General features: G+C 47.8%; 1 protein-coding gene across 2 annotated transcripts; it reads left to right on the top strand.

Moving 5' to 3' along the window:
- The first annotated feature begins 7609 nt into the window (after positions 1 to 7609).
- On the top strand, positions 7610 to 14642 carry POLR3H (polymerase (RNA) III (DNA directed) polypeptide H (22.9kD)). 2 transcript variants are annotated; one of them, XM_009895243.1, is made up of 6 exons: positions 7610 to 7722; positions 8942 to 9038; positions 11120 to 11206; positions 12197 to 12260; positions 12900 to 13107; positions 13772 to 14642. In XM_009895243.1, exons 1-6 carry the CDS (start codon positions 7612 to 7614, stop codon positions 13823 to 13825), a joined length of 621 nt encoding a protein of 206 aa, XP_009893545.1. In that variant the 5' UTR covers positions 7610 to 7611; the 3' UTR covers positions 13826 to 14642. The 2 variants fall into 2 exon arrangements, with proteins under 2 accessions (XP_009893545.1, XP_009893546.1); XM_009895244.1 differs by lacking the exon at positions 11120 to 11206 and having other exon boundaries at positions 7612 to 7722; positions 13772 to 14431.
- The last annotated feature ends 786 nt before the right edge of the window (positions 14643 to 15428 follow it).

Genomic DNA, 15428 nt, shown 5'->3' on the forward strand with positions numbered 1-15428 from the left:
GCCGCTGTTTGTCCTCCTGCCCCTTTCGCTGCCTTCCCACGCCTGCAGCCCCCCAGCACCCACAGGTGACATGGTCACCCCCAGGCACACCAGGGGAGCACGAGGGGGGTGGGAGGGGGCACATGCCACAAATCCACCCCATCATGCCATTCCCCAGCTCCAGGCTCACAGTCATCTCAAACCCCGGTGCTTTCTAAGGGTCTCATTTCCAGCAGTGCACTATGTCAACCCCCCCGACCCCAAAAGATCTTTCCTTCCTGTTTTCCCCTGTGCCGGCATGACCGTGCTTGGGAGAGCCATCTCTGCGGGCAGAGAGAACGTCATAAATCGGCCCGAGACTTTCTCTCTTGAGGGCGCAGGGCAATGCAACGAGGACAGGAATCAATCGTTTGCTGTGTCCGCTGGGGAATAGGGCGAGGAGTAATGGGGTTTAAATTGCAAGGAGCAAGATTGATGCTAGATATTAGGAAACGCTTTCTAACAGAACAGACAGTTAATTACTCACATAGATTGCCTGGGGAAGCACCGGAGTCTCCATCACTGGAGGTTTTTAAGAACAGCCTGGGCGGGCATCCTTTGAGGGGAATTTAGGTGATATTCACCTCATTTTGGAGCAGAAGGGTGGACCACACTGGCATCTTACCACGCAGGTCCCTGTGATCCTGGAATAAAATTTGCGAGAACCCCAAACAACCGTGGCATGGTGTCAGTGGTGCAGGGAGCTGTGATGGGCATTTTGTGACATGGAGTGGTTGTGGGGTGTTTTTGGTTAACTCTTTCCGTGAGTCATTCTAAGTAGCTGAACGTGATGGTGCACACCAGACCTGTTCCACCAGCGACCCCCGGGGCTGCATGGTGGTGTACGAATTGTGTAGGACGCTGCGAGGCATGGCACAGTCAGGAGACAGGGTCACGACTGCTCCACCTGACTGTATCCATCTATCCAGGTAGCTGGGTGTTGATCCGTGGCTGTCCCAGGTGCTTTAGAAGAGGGACCGAATGGCCAAGCAGTTGTGTCTCTCCTGTCAATGAATGGTGGTGCTGAAAAAGGCCCAGTGGACAGAAGAGACCCAGCCCAACGCAAGAACTCCAAGAAGCACTGAAACACCAAGTGCTGGTTGGTTCTGCCATTTGCCCATCATGGTCTGCTTGTGGCTTTTCAAAGCAGTTTTTTGTGACAAAACAGGAGCCCTATTCACCCCCCTAACACATACCACAAGGCTTATCTCCCCAGTCTACCCTTCAAAACCTTGTGAAAGAAGGGGAGGAAAAACCCAGCTAGCTCTCAATCTCCAGTCCAAGTTTCTCCTGAGGTGGCCCATCCTCTCCTGGGGGACAGCTCTACACATCCAGCCCAGGAGGGCCTTGAGCTGGAAACAGCTGGAGGCCAGAAGAGTGCTGGGAACAGGTGGTACAGGCATGCCCTCTTCTTCCCCAGGCATTCATTTAACATTGGTACGTTGAATATCATAAATACCTGTACTTCCCTGCCTGATTTGTGGTACACCAGGGTTAGCCGCGTGCCCAGCTGCACGTGTTAAATCATAAAAACAGAAGAGAGGAGATGAGCGTCAGAACCTGACTCTCCCACGCAGTCGCTAAAGGCTTTTGACGGAAAAGGCACGGGGAACTCAAAGTACGTTTGACTGGAAGGTGGCTCTGGGCATGCGCTGCAGCAGAGGAGGGAGAGAGTCTAAAGCATGCAAAAATGATAAAAGGAGAAGAGGGGAAGCTTTGATCAGAGAGTGGGAGTGGGGGTGCCGGAGATGCCTGCAGAGACAGAAGCAAAGGCAGGAGCGTGGAGGACTTTGTACGTGAGAAGATGCATAATTCCTTTGGAGTCAATCAAAGGAGGGCCAAACCAGTCTAGATGCAAATTACCATTCACCTCCTCCTACATCCCTGAGCCAGTTTCCCCAAACAGCCATGGGGATGGAGGAGCAGAGGAACCAAGTTGGAGGAGGGAAGTCGCGCTTCACCCTCGCACCTCTCTGCCGTCGAAAGAAAAAAGCAGCTTTGAAAGAAAAAAGGCAGTGCGTGAAGTTTAACCTCCAGCTTACAATAGCCCGGGCAAAGCTGGATGGCCATTGTGCATGTCCCCCGCCTTACCTCCTCAGCAGTGACGGGCTCCCTGGAGCTGCGCTCTGCAGAGCATCGGTGCTCAGCGGTGCCAAATGCTCCTCGGCTGCCTTGCGAGGAGCAGCGGTCTCGCCTGCAGCCCCGTTATCTGGGGGGCTTTCTCCGCCTGCCTGCCTGCCTGCTGGCTGCCTGCTGCTGATGGATCCGCGGGATCTGATGTGTGTATGATGCGCGCCTCGCACACACACCACACACGCACGCATCCGCACGCCTTCCCCTGACGTCAGGCCCAGACCAGGGGGAGCGGGCAGGTGGGAGGGATCAGCCTGGTCATTTCTGAACTAAGGCTTAAAGGAGCGAGTCTGTACGGGGGGCTGGAGGGGATGAGGGTGGGCCCCGGTGGGGGACTGCATCGCTCTGGTTACGCAAAGTGACGTGCATCGGTGGCACAGCCGGACGCGATGGGGCAGCCCCACGGGCTGCAGGGACTGCGGGATGGGGAGTGAGAAGACCCCAGAAGGGAAGATGGGGCCAGGAGGCCAGGTCTGGACCAGAAGGGGTCCCCCCCCCGATGGGTCAAACCTCTCCCCTGGCACCCTGACGAGTTCCATAAGCAGTAAAGAATAGCGAGGGCTAATACCAACCCCTGCAGTCTGTATGATCAGCGCTGCTGCTCTTGCTTTGGTGCAGATGCTTCATTGGGATTAGCGTTTGCCCCCACCGCCCCCAGATGGTCAGAGTCGGTCTCCTTAGCAAGTAGAGACGGTATTAGCGCCAGTTTGTTGTGGAGTCTGAGGATGGCTGGTGCCTGGCTGGGCGCTGGAGGGAGGGCCGGCAGGGCTGGGACCACCGGGCTGGCAGTACCTCCCCCGCTCGGCTGTGCTTGGAGTGAAATCTCCAGGATGAACTGCAGGAGTGAGTTGTGATTTGGACAAAGTGTGTTATTAGTCTAGAAGGCCTCAGTTACACACTCGGATCTTTATCAGCTCCTTTTGTCTCTTTAATATAGAGGGAATTGCTCCAAGTCCAATGCTTTCCCTGAGCTGCTGGCGAGAGGAGGGCTGTTTCAGCTGCACGGACCCCGCACTCTCAGTCTCGAGGATCTGGGCATGCCTCGAGGCTTTGAAGGATCGCTTTAACATCCATGTCACCTCTCTTTGCAGGGTGTGGTGAAGCAGGTGGGAGGCAGCATCATCCCCCATGACTCATCCGCCTCTGCTTTGCCTCCGCTGCTGGACAAGCTTCTCGTCTTGGGACTGCGTCAGAGCTTTCTCAATGCAGTTCTGTCCCTCCTGATCCAGATGCCACCACAGGCAGTTGTGTCTCTCCTGTCAATGAATGGTGGTGCTGAAAAAGGCCCAGTGGACAGAAGAGACCCAGCCCAACGCAAGAACTCCAAGAAGCACTGAAACACCAAGTGCTGGTTGGTTCTGCCATTTGCCCATCATGGTCTGCTTGTGGCTTTTCAAAGCAGTTTTTTGTGACAAAACAGGAGCCCTATTCACCCCCCTAACACATACCACAAGGCTTATCTCCCCAGTCTACCCTTCAAAACCTTGTGAAAGAAGGGGAGGAAAAACCCAGCTAGCTCTCAATCTCCAGTCCAAGTTTCTCCTGAGGTGGCCCATCCTCTCCTGGGGGACAGCTCTACACATCCAGCCCAGGAGGGCCTTGAGCTGGAAACAGCTGGAGGCCAGAAGAGTGCTGGGAACAGGTGGTACAGGCATGCCCTCTTCTTCCCCAGGCATTCATTTAACATTGGTACGTTGAATATCATAAATACCTGTACTTCCCTGCCTGATTTGTGGTACACCAGGGTTAGCCGCGTGCCCAGCTGCACGTGTTAAATCATAAAAACAGAAGAGAGGAGATGAGCGTCAGAACCTGACTCTCCCACGCAGTCGCTAAAGGCTTTTGACGGAAAAGGCACGGGGAACTCAAAGTACGTTTGACTGGAAGGTGGCTCTGGGCATGCGCTGCAGCAGAGGAGGGAGAGAGTCTAAAGCATGCAAAAATGATAAAAGGAGAAGAGGGGAAGCTTTGATCAGAGAGTGGGAGTGGGGGTGCCGGAGATGCCTGCAGAGACAGAAGCAAAGGCAGGAGCGTGGAGGACTTTGTACGTGAGAAGATGCATAATTCCTTTGGAGTCAATCAAAGGAGGGCCAAACCAGTCTAGATGCAAATTACCATTCACCTCCTCCTACATCCCTGAGCCAGTTTCCCCAAACAGCCATGGGGATGGAGGAGCAGAGATCTTAAACAAAATAATTTGGGGGTTTCTTTCATTTTCCTCCCAGTGTCTGAGTCCTCAGGTAACTTCAAATATTATTTTCCAGTTTTCCTGTACAATCGCGAGAATAAGAAATGTCTGGGATTTTCTCTGAGTGACAGGAAGACCCTTGTGCAATCCCTGGATTCCAGCAGCTGAAGCTTCAAAAAAAAACAGCAACCAAGAACCACTCTCCCAAATGTCAGAAAAGCCCCAATACTGCCGAGAAAGGCTCTAGAGACATTATGGTTATGTATGAAAAGGTGTGTACAGGCGCTGAGGATTTGTGGATATCCACTGTGTCAGTACCACTGGGACAAAAAGAGACCAGTTGGCAAAATGATGCTGTTCACACAACTTCCAACATCAAGATACCTTAGCTGCAATGTTAAATATAGTGTAACTCTGAGCGCTATCGATAGCTCAGAGACAACACCCATGTTTTACAGGGCAAAGTTTGACTTTAGTTTGTATTTTTACGTTGGAGACGGAACTCCTGCAGGGAGAAAACCTAGGTGGTAACAGAGCGACATCTGTCACGCACACAAAGGCCCGAGCACACACCAGCTTGGGATCGGGGAGGGTTACCTGCAGAGGGTGAGACTGGAAATCATGTCCCACAGCCTGTTACTGGTGGAGGCTGAAAAATTGCCTGTCAGACTCAGCTCTGGTAGTGTTTGTAGCCTGGTATCTTAAGGCAATGAAGCTCATCTGACTGTGATTGCCAGCTTTCTCTCTGAACATTTCAAGTCAGTTTCCCCAGAGTAGTATTAAAGTACCTGTAAGTTTCAGCAAAATACATAGCTGTGTAGAGAAGAGGGATCCTGTTGTCCTCACCGAGGAACAGCCTGCAGCGTTCAGCCCTTGATGGTGATCGTAGAGCTGGTACAGGAGAGAGATACGCTGTACATCCCCATCCCAGATGAGCTTGCTTGGTGCCTACACTTTATGAGACACCAAAGACCCAAACATAAGACGCAAGCCAGTACAAAGCTAGGCCCTGCTGCTGACACAGCTGGTTTTTGGGGGCTGTGGATCAGGCTGAAGGTAGATGCCTCTGCTTCGTATTGGGCACCCAACTGCCCTCGATGGGACATGGCTATTTGAAGCATCAAAAATGTTAGCTCAAGGATGGGCTAGAAGTAGAAGTGTGATATTACTGTCCAAACCCACTTCTCTCCATCTCCCATGTTCTCCAGGGTATTCAGCCTACTATTCCCCACAACCCCTGCCCCTATTTAACCTTACAGTTCTTATATACAAAAGCAGAGTGATGATCACCAGACAGATGATCACCTTGCCAATATCAACAGTGTCTAACTTCTACCTCCTCTCTAACTTCTACCTCCTCATGTGATACCAAGGCTATTTCTGTCGTCAGAAGAGGGACAGGGTCAGGAACTTTTCTCTCTTCTGAATAAGTAGCTAGAGATACCCGCAAAACCTGCACTCCAGCTAAAGGTCAAACCTCGCACTGCCAGACCTGCGTGAGGCCAGGACAGAACAGCAAGGGATGTGACACGTGTGCCAGCAAAACTGTGCCGTGCCGAGATTAGCGCAGCTGCGACTGTAGCGCAGGAGAAAAGAGCCTTTGTAAGGCTCCCTGAAGTAGGACAAGAAGAGCAAGAAACGCTGGGGATTTGGGTTGAGGTGTTCTGATAGAGCGGTGTCTGCTGCCAATGAGCTCCTTGCTGAGGTAGTAGATGTTGCTCCAAGAAAAATGCTGCTCTTCTCAGGTGACAGGGGAAAACTTGTTCCTGGGCACTCCATTTAATACAAACACACCAAACATGTGCGCACCGGCCATGTTTATTCAAAAAAACCCCAAAAAACCAACCACCCAACAGATCCTGGTGAAACAGGAGTAATTGTGAAGAGATCAGAAACTCCTTGGCCAAGACAGGTATCTCGTTAATGAGGCCTAGCCACAGTATTTGCAGCCTCATTTTCCCCCTCCCGCTCCAAGACAGCTCAACGTTTAATGGTTTCTTATCCAAAACACTCATTACTGTCCCACTACATGCTGCTGGGGGTGTGAGGGATGACATACTTAGCCTTTGCATCAAAGCCATTATGCTGACAGTGCAGTTTTGACTGTCATCCAGAGATGTTTGGGTTTCCTGGCACATCTTTTTTTAAACACACTTCAAACAACCTCCCTTCATTTTTCCTAACAAATTTCAGACATCAGCACATCCCCATTTTCCACCATCCCTCATGCTGCTTACCTTGCTGCAGAATGCACCAAGGCCTGCAAAATCACACCATAGGGACTTTTTTTTTTTTTTGGTAGTTAACAGTCAGAATAAATTATTTTAGCTCTACGTGATGCCAGTTTGTACCTGACAATAACCTTGACCTAAGTATTGAGCAGTCACTGCTGTGAAGAGTACCTGCCAGGCGCAATGAAGGTTTTGTTCTGTAGGTAGGCAAACAGCTGCAGTGTAAGCTCTCAGAGGGATGGAAACTCTGAACCCTGCTGTCCTGTCGGGACTGAAGCTTAAAAAAAGCTAAATGAACAGACAGTAACTGCAATTATGGATTGTTTCAGGTGAACCAACAGCAGCGACATGGGAATACACCAGGCAGGGGAGAACAGCAGGTATTCACGGAGCAGCCCTGCGCAAGGCCCCCGGTTGCTGAGGGACTTTCGACGTTTATGTTGACCAAAACCGCCCCCCTCACGGGGATCACCAGAAACCGGGTCGGGCCCCGCACGGCTAACAGCAAGTAACGGGCGGGGGCCCCTCCCCCCACTGAGGAGGGATAAAATGGCCACCGCGGGGCGGTGTAAGGCTCCGCCCCCACATCCCGTGAGCTCTCCGTCCCACGTCGATCAGGGTGCGAGCCCGCCCCCTGAGGGCGATTGGCTGAGGCACCGGAAGTTGTCGTAAGGCCGGGGAGCGCGCGGTGGGGTTCGGCGTGCGGCAGGTGGGTGAGGGAGCGGCCGCGGCCTGCAGAACTAAATAGGGAATGAAGTCTCTGATGCTCAAAACAGTATTAGAAATGAAAAGCGCTCTCCCAGCGGCCGTTGAGCGGCCGCCCTCAGCCCCTCCTTAGTCCCCCGTCCCCCCCGTTCTCCTTCCCCCCCCCCCTATTTTGGGATAGCCAGGATGCTGCGCCACTAAGCTCGCTGCAAGCCGTTGGGGGGGTCCCCAAGCCCGTCCCGCGTCAGTCACTGGGGTATTAGTTCCCCCTGCAGTGCTCCAGTTCCTGAGGCTGTTGGTGTCTTCTCTCTCTCCTCAGAGGTGCTCCCCACCACCATGTTTGTCCTGGTAGAGATGACTGACACAGTCAGAATTCCTCCCTGGCAGTTTGAAAGGAAACTGAATGAATCCATTGCAGAAGAGCTAAACAAGAAATTGGCCAATAAGGTAAAGCGGGGGGTCATGCACAGGTTGATGCAGGCATCGTGTAATATCCCTTGGCATTTCTTCCTTTTACTCGTTCCTAATTAAGTGTGTGGGTGAGGTATCAGAATAGTTTAGATGTGAAGGCCACCCCCAGAGACTGAAATGTCAGCGACTGTAAGCAAAGAGAGAGCCATGTATCATCTCAAAGGGGACTTTTTTTCTAATAGCTAATGCTGTAATTGGAAGATACTGGGATGCCAGATAGGGCAGAGAAGCGTGGAACAGAAGTGAGAGTAACTACTGGTTTGTGTGTAGAGTAGCAATCCAAAATGCAGCCTGAAAAACGGATGCAAACTAATCCATCCAGTGGGTGGGGGAAGTTTTAAAAAGATGATGTAAGTACAGGTAGAACAGTAATACTGGTAGAGAAATTCAGATGTTAATAGCTGACTTGGTCTGTGCTTAGTACTTGAAATACAGTGTGGCAGTAAGAAGTTGGTATTTTGTGCAGGGTATAAAAAAGTGTTATGTCGTAGGTCAGGGGGTCACAGTTTCCCTGTGCAGCCTCTGGGACTCTGATTAGCATACAGCTTTCAGTGGGAGGCAGGTGCAAAACTGCAGCTTGTGAATGGAGCTTAAAAGAGCAACCTGAAGTGATTGTGAAGATTATACAGACAGGGTATGAAAAGCAAGACTCTTCCCTCATCCTCTGAGGACTAAGGTGCCTTAGATTTTGTAGGCTGGGAAGGTGTCTCAGAATTGGCAGAGAAACCAAGAGTTCTCCTAATTTCTGCCCAGATGTAATATAATTTAAGATAAAGGCAAGACTAGAGGCTTCTGAGAGCATAACTCTAGCGAAAAGTATGTTTAGCCTTTGAACAAGCTGTGGGACTGGTGAATGATGTCTGTGGGCAACTGTTTACTATCTTGGCAGGTGAAGTTCTCTCACCACTGACAATTCCCCCAAGGGTTTCTGTTTGTAGCGATGCTCTTTCGAGTGCCAACTAAAACACATTCTCCCGTAACACTTAAGTTAGGGGTTCCCCTACAGTGTAGTGTGGTTAGGTCTGGGGCTGTTGAAGCAGTGTACCAAAACAGCCGCCCTCCCATCCTGCCACCCTTCTGTTGCCTTCTTTTGAAAAGGTGTGCACAGTGTATAACTTTGATGGATTTACTTGATTTAACCTGGTGGTTTGCTTGATTTATTGCTTGTTAACTTTTTTTTTTTTCCTTTGAGCAGGTTGTATACAATGTTGGCCTTTGCATTTGTCTGTATGATATCACAAAGCTGGAAGATTCATACATATTCCCTGGAGATGGTGCATCACATACGAAAGGTATATTTTTCTCCTCAGTTGTATAGTTTTGCAGAAGGTTAGTGATCTGGATGTATAAACTGAGCTCAATTGTTAGGGAAAGAAAATTTAAAGGAATTCACTGAAGTTCATAGCCTAACTGTGCTCCTGTTAGGAGGGCAAATGGAACATGGTAAATGTCTCTTTCCTTTGCATTTTTTGGGTACAAATACAGCTTTAAATAGCCAGTCCTGTCTGCCTCCTCCAGCAGTCCATTGTTAGAGTCCAAGTCCTGCAATTAGAGCTGTATGTGTGGAATAAGGAAGGGGTTAATTTAATTTAAAACGATTGGAAATCTGCACATAGAAAATAAGTTGTATTAATTGTTCTGCATTTGTCTAGTGTTTTTTTTTTTTCTTTTTGAAGCTTATTTTCTGTAGCTAGAATGTTGAAACATGTTTCTAAATATAACATTCACACAGCATTTGATGCTGTTTTCCTAGCTGGAAGTTTTGCTACATTTTTGTTTCAGACTTAGACAGATCTGGTTCAGCATACATTTCTAGTCACTTTTTTTTTTAACAGGAAATGACTAATTTCTTTACTTTGACTTTTGGCAAATCCACCTGAGTAAAACTTGGAAGTAAATGCACAAAAGCAAATTTCATATATTTTTTAAAGTTAAAATAAATTTCTTTAAACTGAAAAGAGGTACATTTTTTTCTAGTGTCCATTTTCAATGTGGAAGTGTAGCTAGAGCAAATGAAATGTTTCCCATTAGAAGGGAACTGGACTGACTGTATGTGGTTCCCCTTGTCTAAATTTTAACTCCAACAGAACTCACTCTCTGCAAATAAAAGCTTCTTTAATACTGAAGGAGAATGGCACGCTTTCCTGCTTGCTTTAATCTCCATTCAGCTTCTTAACTTTGAATTCCTCCTTGAACTGAAACAAGAGAATATATTCTCTCTGAGACTGGAAAAATGTCTCACGCTTTCAGAATCTGGGGTAGCACTTTAATAAATCTTGCTGTGCCTGGTAATAACTCTTTCTCTAATGTAGTGCCTGATTTTTATGTAAAAGAGGAGCACAGAGTATGCACAGCTAAAGTGATGTTAAATTGCTCATTAGAATTGTTTGGCTAAGATTGTCTTAGTATAGCTTTCTTATAAATTACATTAGAATCACAAAATCGACAGGGTTGGAAGGGACTTCTGAAGATCATCTAGTCCAACCCCCCTGCCCGAGCAGGGTCACCTACAGCAGGTTGCACAGGATGGCATCCAGGTGGGTTTTGAATGTCTCCAGAATGGGAGACTCCACAGCCTCTCTGGGCAGCCTGTGCCAGTGCTCTGCTACCCTCAAAGCAAAGAAGTTCCTCCTCATGTTAAGATGGAACTTCCTATGTTCAAGTTTGTGCCCGTTACCTTTTGTCCTATCACTGGGCACCACTGGAAAAAGACTGTTCCCATCTACCTGGCACCCTCCCTTTAAGTATTTATAAGCATTAGTAAGATCCCCCCTCAGTCTTCTTTTCTCTAGACTGAAAAACTCAAGTCCCTCAGCCTTTCCTCGTAAGAGAGATGTTCCAATCCCCTAACCATCTTTGTAGCCCTTCATTTTATTTGGCCTCAATGAAAAATGCAGTTATGTTAGAGAATCTTATTTACTCTGATAATATTTGATATAACATATTTCATTTAAAGAAAATACAGCATTGCTGAAAAAGGAGCAGAAATATTACAAGAAAGTATAATTTCGACTTATATTCTTGGTCTTGAAGCATTGTGTGGGAGAGGTCACATCATAACTAAAGCAGAGTTCTGCTCCATGTTCTTCATTTATAGTTTTATTCTGTGAACTTAAAACTCTTGCAAGCTTGAAGAGCAGAGAACAGGAGGTTGCTGATTGACAGCTGTCATAATTCATACAAAACAGTTAGGAATTGGGAAATTATTCCTGTTTTTCTATCTCATCAGTGCCTGTAAGGAAATTGTAAAAGAAGCTGGGTTAAGCATTTCAGAGGGCAGATAGGATGTGGGATTTTGTTTTAATGGCTGCCACCCTGTGGAAGGAGTATAGTTCACTAACATGGACATAACATTAATCTGTTTTCTTTTAAGTGCATTTCCGCTATGTGGTCTTCCATCCCTTCCTGGATGAGATTCTGATTGGACAGATTAAAAGCTGCAGTCAGGATGGCGTTCATGGTAAACTGTGACTTCTAACGTTAGGGACACAGGAGCTGCAGAGCTCTTGGGTCTGTTGAGATACTGTGATTTTGGGTTGTATACTGCATCTGTAGGCTGGTTAAAGACTGTTGCTGGCCTCTAGCGCTGCTCTGATCTGAGGGTGGTCGGTAGTTCGAGCCTGGCAGCTTCCACTGCCCTTGATGGTTTTGTCTGCACTCCCCTTTCCTTTTGTCATTCATGTGCATGCCCAAGAACAGGCAAGCCCATCTGGAGCATAGACTGGGTTCATTTTCTCGCTTCAGTTAACAGAACTTCTTTTTTTAAAGTGGTAGTATCAGCTCATGCTGGTCTGATGTACCTTCCCTATAGTTCCATGCAAATTCTTGATCGTTTCCTGTACCTGAAAACTTGTCAGGGAAACATCTTTGTGAGCACAAAGTGCTGTCAGATTCATGGAATACATAATTGATGAGTTGCTTTCCTTTCTTGTAGTATTCCATGCAAGCAAGCGCCTCTGCTCAGTTGTTAAGTTAGGACAATAAGATTATCTTGGGTGCATTCGTTGCTGAATTTGGGCATGTCCACACTCTGATAAAATTCATGAAATCATGAAATCGCAAGAGGGAGATGGGGGCTGTTCCAACTTTATGTTTGTCTTTATTTAACATGTTATATCCGTGATTTCTAAGCTCTTTTCTGTCACGGACCTCTATAGCATCTGACTCATTTCTTGGAACGCTTTCATCTCCAGCCCTGCTCCAAACAGCCTTTTCCTTTCCCAGCGGGCATGAAGACTGTGCCCTCTGTTGCTGTATGTACTTTTGGCTGGGTGGTTGCTTTGCTGCCAACTGAAATTGAGCGTTGTGGTTCAAAGAATAATTCCTGCATGATCTCAGACGTCCTTCCTGAAAGAGGAAGGAGAATGAGTCTAGAAATGCATTTTAGGAATTGCTGTGGTATCATTTGCGAAGCAGCATTTCAGTCTTAATCGAATTATTTTCTCCACAGTTTCTATTGGATTCTTTGATGATATTGTCATCCCACCAGAATCCCTGCAGCAGCCAGCTAAGTTGTATCCTTTGATCACCTTTGATAACTTTACTACTTCATTTCAAAAGATTGTGCAGTGCTGGCCCAACAGGCATTCACTACTGCAACAATGAAGGTGCTCAGTGGCAGAAGCTAAGCTGTTGTGTCGGGCAAGTCCCGCAGACTGTTATCGCAGCTAGACAGGCCTCACGCTTATTAGGTTTTGCAGGATCATTGTGCTCGCTGATAGAAATGAATGGCAGTGTCGCCCAAACAACCGCATTGTAATCCCTGCCTCTAGTCTTGGCTGCTGCTGAAGACGAAATGCTGGTTTTCCCACATCATGTAATGTCTAGATACACGGTGTGTCTAATGTACTTATTTGTGGTAGGCAAGGTCTTCTTGGGTTTGAGGGGTTTTGTTTGGTTTGGGGTTTTTTTGTCTTTTTTGGGTGGAGGTAGGAGTAACCCCAAGTCTGCCCAGCAGCGTACACCTTGAAGCAGGAAAATCAGAAAGAAGACGGGGTTCCTGCGCGGTGCAGATGATGACCTGGGACAGCGCACTGCAGTTTGAGAAATAATTGTGAAAAGGCTTTGAATTGAGTCTATTCCCAAAACTGTCAGAAGAGGATCTGTCAGGCAGAATACTGATTGTTTCCTTCCTTAACGCTTGGTGTGGCCAGCGATGAAGCAGAGCAGGTGTGGGTGTGGGAATATGAGACAGAAGAAGGGGCCCATGACCTTTACATGGACATTGGGGAAGAGATCCGCTTCCGAGTCGTGGATGAAACATTTGTCGATACATCACCAACAGGTCCGAGCTCTGCAGAGGCCTCCACTTCTAATGCTACAGAAGAAGTCCAGAAGAAAGAGGCACCCTACACTCTTGTGGTAACTATGTGCACAATTCATAGAGCTTTGTGAACATTGTGGTTTATTCCAGGTCTAAAATAGCAACCCTTTCCCAAGAAACTGATTGCTTTAAGCTTACTGTGAAGCAGAGTCATAAAATGAAGGGAGTGGAAAAGATTGTTCTTGTGGTCGCTCTGTGTTTGCTGTGTGTTTTCATTGGAACACATTGTGGTGGGTGGTGGAGTTCCCACTGGGAGGCTGATTTAAAACAGATTGTGGATGCCGGATCTGCAGGTGGGAGTGAGCATAGAAGGCGCACAGAGCTGGGAGAACTACGTCAAGGTTTACCCAGCAGCTAAACAGTCTTTCCTATGCAGTGTTTTGGCGTAAGACCCACCTGAGTACAACGCAAGAGACAGATGGATCTAAACCAATGAAAGCTGTGTTTTCTCACAGCTGGAGTATGTTGGGACAGTCAAGAGGTGGAATGGGCAAGTGCTTGATTTTTCAGGTGTTGAAGGTTTTGTGTAGTGTTGACAAGGTTTAAAGGAGTCTGGGCAAGTGCTGGGGCAAGCTGATAGGAGAAAAAAAAAGTGAATACCTCATCCATAACTCAGGTGGGAGAGATTCTATATATTTATGTGTATACTCCTGTGTTCTCTATGCAGTTCATAATTGCACTCTTTCTTCTCCCTGTGAACAGGGATCAATCAGTGAACCAGGCCTGGGCCTCCTGTCATGGTGGACAAACAGTTAGCTGCAATCACAGCCTGCTCCACAGAAAGTCTTTCCGGTGGATGTTTGGGGGATTATGGGATCCTGCTGGTGCTCATTGCTCCTCTGAAGCTGAATGAGAAATTAGACCTGCCATTCTCTGTTTCCCCTTCAGCTTCCAACCTGCCAGATCGAGACAGTCGCTTTCAAGAAATGTCTTCACTGATCTGTAGAAGTGAATTTACAGGCACAAAAAAGCCTTGAGCGCAGCAGCAACAAACTCAGCTGGAGCTTTGGTCTCCTGCCCTGGAGGGAAAACTGTGGAGGTCTTTACTTGCCTGAATTAAGAAGGGAATCGACTTCAGTGAGTGAAAGCAAGAGAGAATGCTTGTCAAGATGGATCATTCCCTTGGGCTCGATTTCAGAGGGGCAGAAACCTGCCGTTCTTTTGACAGGAAAGGGAGAAGAAACAGCAAAAGAGTGGAGTGCGGTACTCTGTGGAGCTGGAAAATGCAGCTGCTGGGAGGGTGGGGGAGGTGGGGGTAATGTTCTGCAAAGAATGGGAACTTAACCCATGGATGAAGTCAGCCAAAGAGAACTGGAATGACAGTGGTTTACCCAAAAAGTGGCTTAGGCTCTGTGAAGATGACCACTGTGGAAGGCTACAGGCTGCTTATTGTGCGGGATGGAAATACTTTACTGGGTGGGCTGTATTTATGCAGCATGAGCTAAACTTTGCAGGAGTTTGACTGAAAATACATAATTATGAACTGAAACAGACCAAGGCTGCTTTGAGCAAGTTAAATACTTGTTTGTGGGGGGTGTGTTTAGACCAGAAATGGAATAAATAGTAAAAACCACACAGCCTGCCTTCCTGTACAATTTGTGGGGAAACTATTAGCTTCCTGCCTAGCAGGAAGGAAAAAGTTGCCTCCTGCAGTTTAGCTACTTGGATTTCAAGGCAGGCAGCGTTGAGACCAACACTTTGCTCTGCTCTAACAGCCAATAACAAATAATTGCCATCACCCTCCGTGACAGCAGTGAAAGGAAAGGGGGGGAACAAAACAGTGAGTAAAATCTATGCAGGGCCCATTGCCAAGTGAGTGATGTTGCTCATAATTACAAAGCCAGCCACGTTTGGCAGGAAGGGACTATAATTCCCTGGGATAGTGGGTCTGCTTAACCTCCAACTGTGTCAACAAAGCCTAAGTCACCAGTGCCCTCCCTGCAGTGTTGTTAGAACCCCTTAATTCTGAACTGTTATTCCTGGTGCATTGCCCTAATTAAAAGAGAGCCTAGAATTCTTTAGGTTCACATAGTAACTGAGGTCCATCTGCACAGACAATAAGCTTTACTGAATGCTGTCTGTAGAGCAGTACTGCTCAGACATGCAATCATCTAGACATGGTGGAAACAAACTAGTTGTAGAACACCCCCAGCTGTTTGTAGAGGTGGAAATTTGGGTGAAGCAAGTTAGAGCCTCAACAGCCAGAGCAGCTTCCACTCTGGGGTAGTGCTTAGGGGGAGAAAACACTCCAGGTACCTGTTGCCCTCAGGTCCCAAGCTCCCAGGAGTGTAGCAAGGTGGTGGCTGCATCTAACAAGATACTCCCCAACATCAGTCTCCTGCTGTGGAGAAGGCAAGCT

This window comes from Charadrius vociferus, unplaced genomic scaffold, assembly GCF_000708025.1.
Source record: "Charadrius vociferus isolate BGI_N301 unplaced genomic scaffold, ASM70802v2 scaffold251, whole genome shotgun sequence".
NCBI lineage: Eukaryota > Metazoa > Chordata > Aves > Charadriiformes > Charadriidae > Charadrius > Charadrius vociferus.

Coding starts and splice junctions, on each gene's coding strand:
- POLR3H (XM_009895243.1), top strand. CDS start 7,612: ATGTTTGTCCTGGTAGAGATGACTGACACAGTCAGAATTCCTCCCTGG. Junction 11,207..12,196: donor CAGTCAGGATGGCGTTCATG/GTAAACTGTGAC, acceptor TTTTCTCCACAG/TTTCTATTGGATTCTTTGAT. Junction 13,108..13,771: donor AGGCACCCTACACTCTTGTG/GTAACTATGTGC, acceptor CCCTGTGAACAG/GGATCAATCAGTGAACCAGG.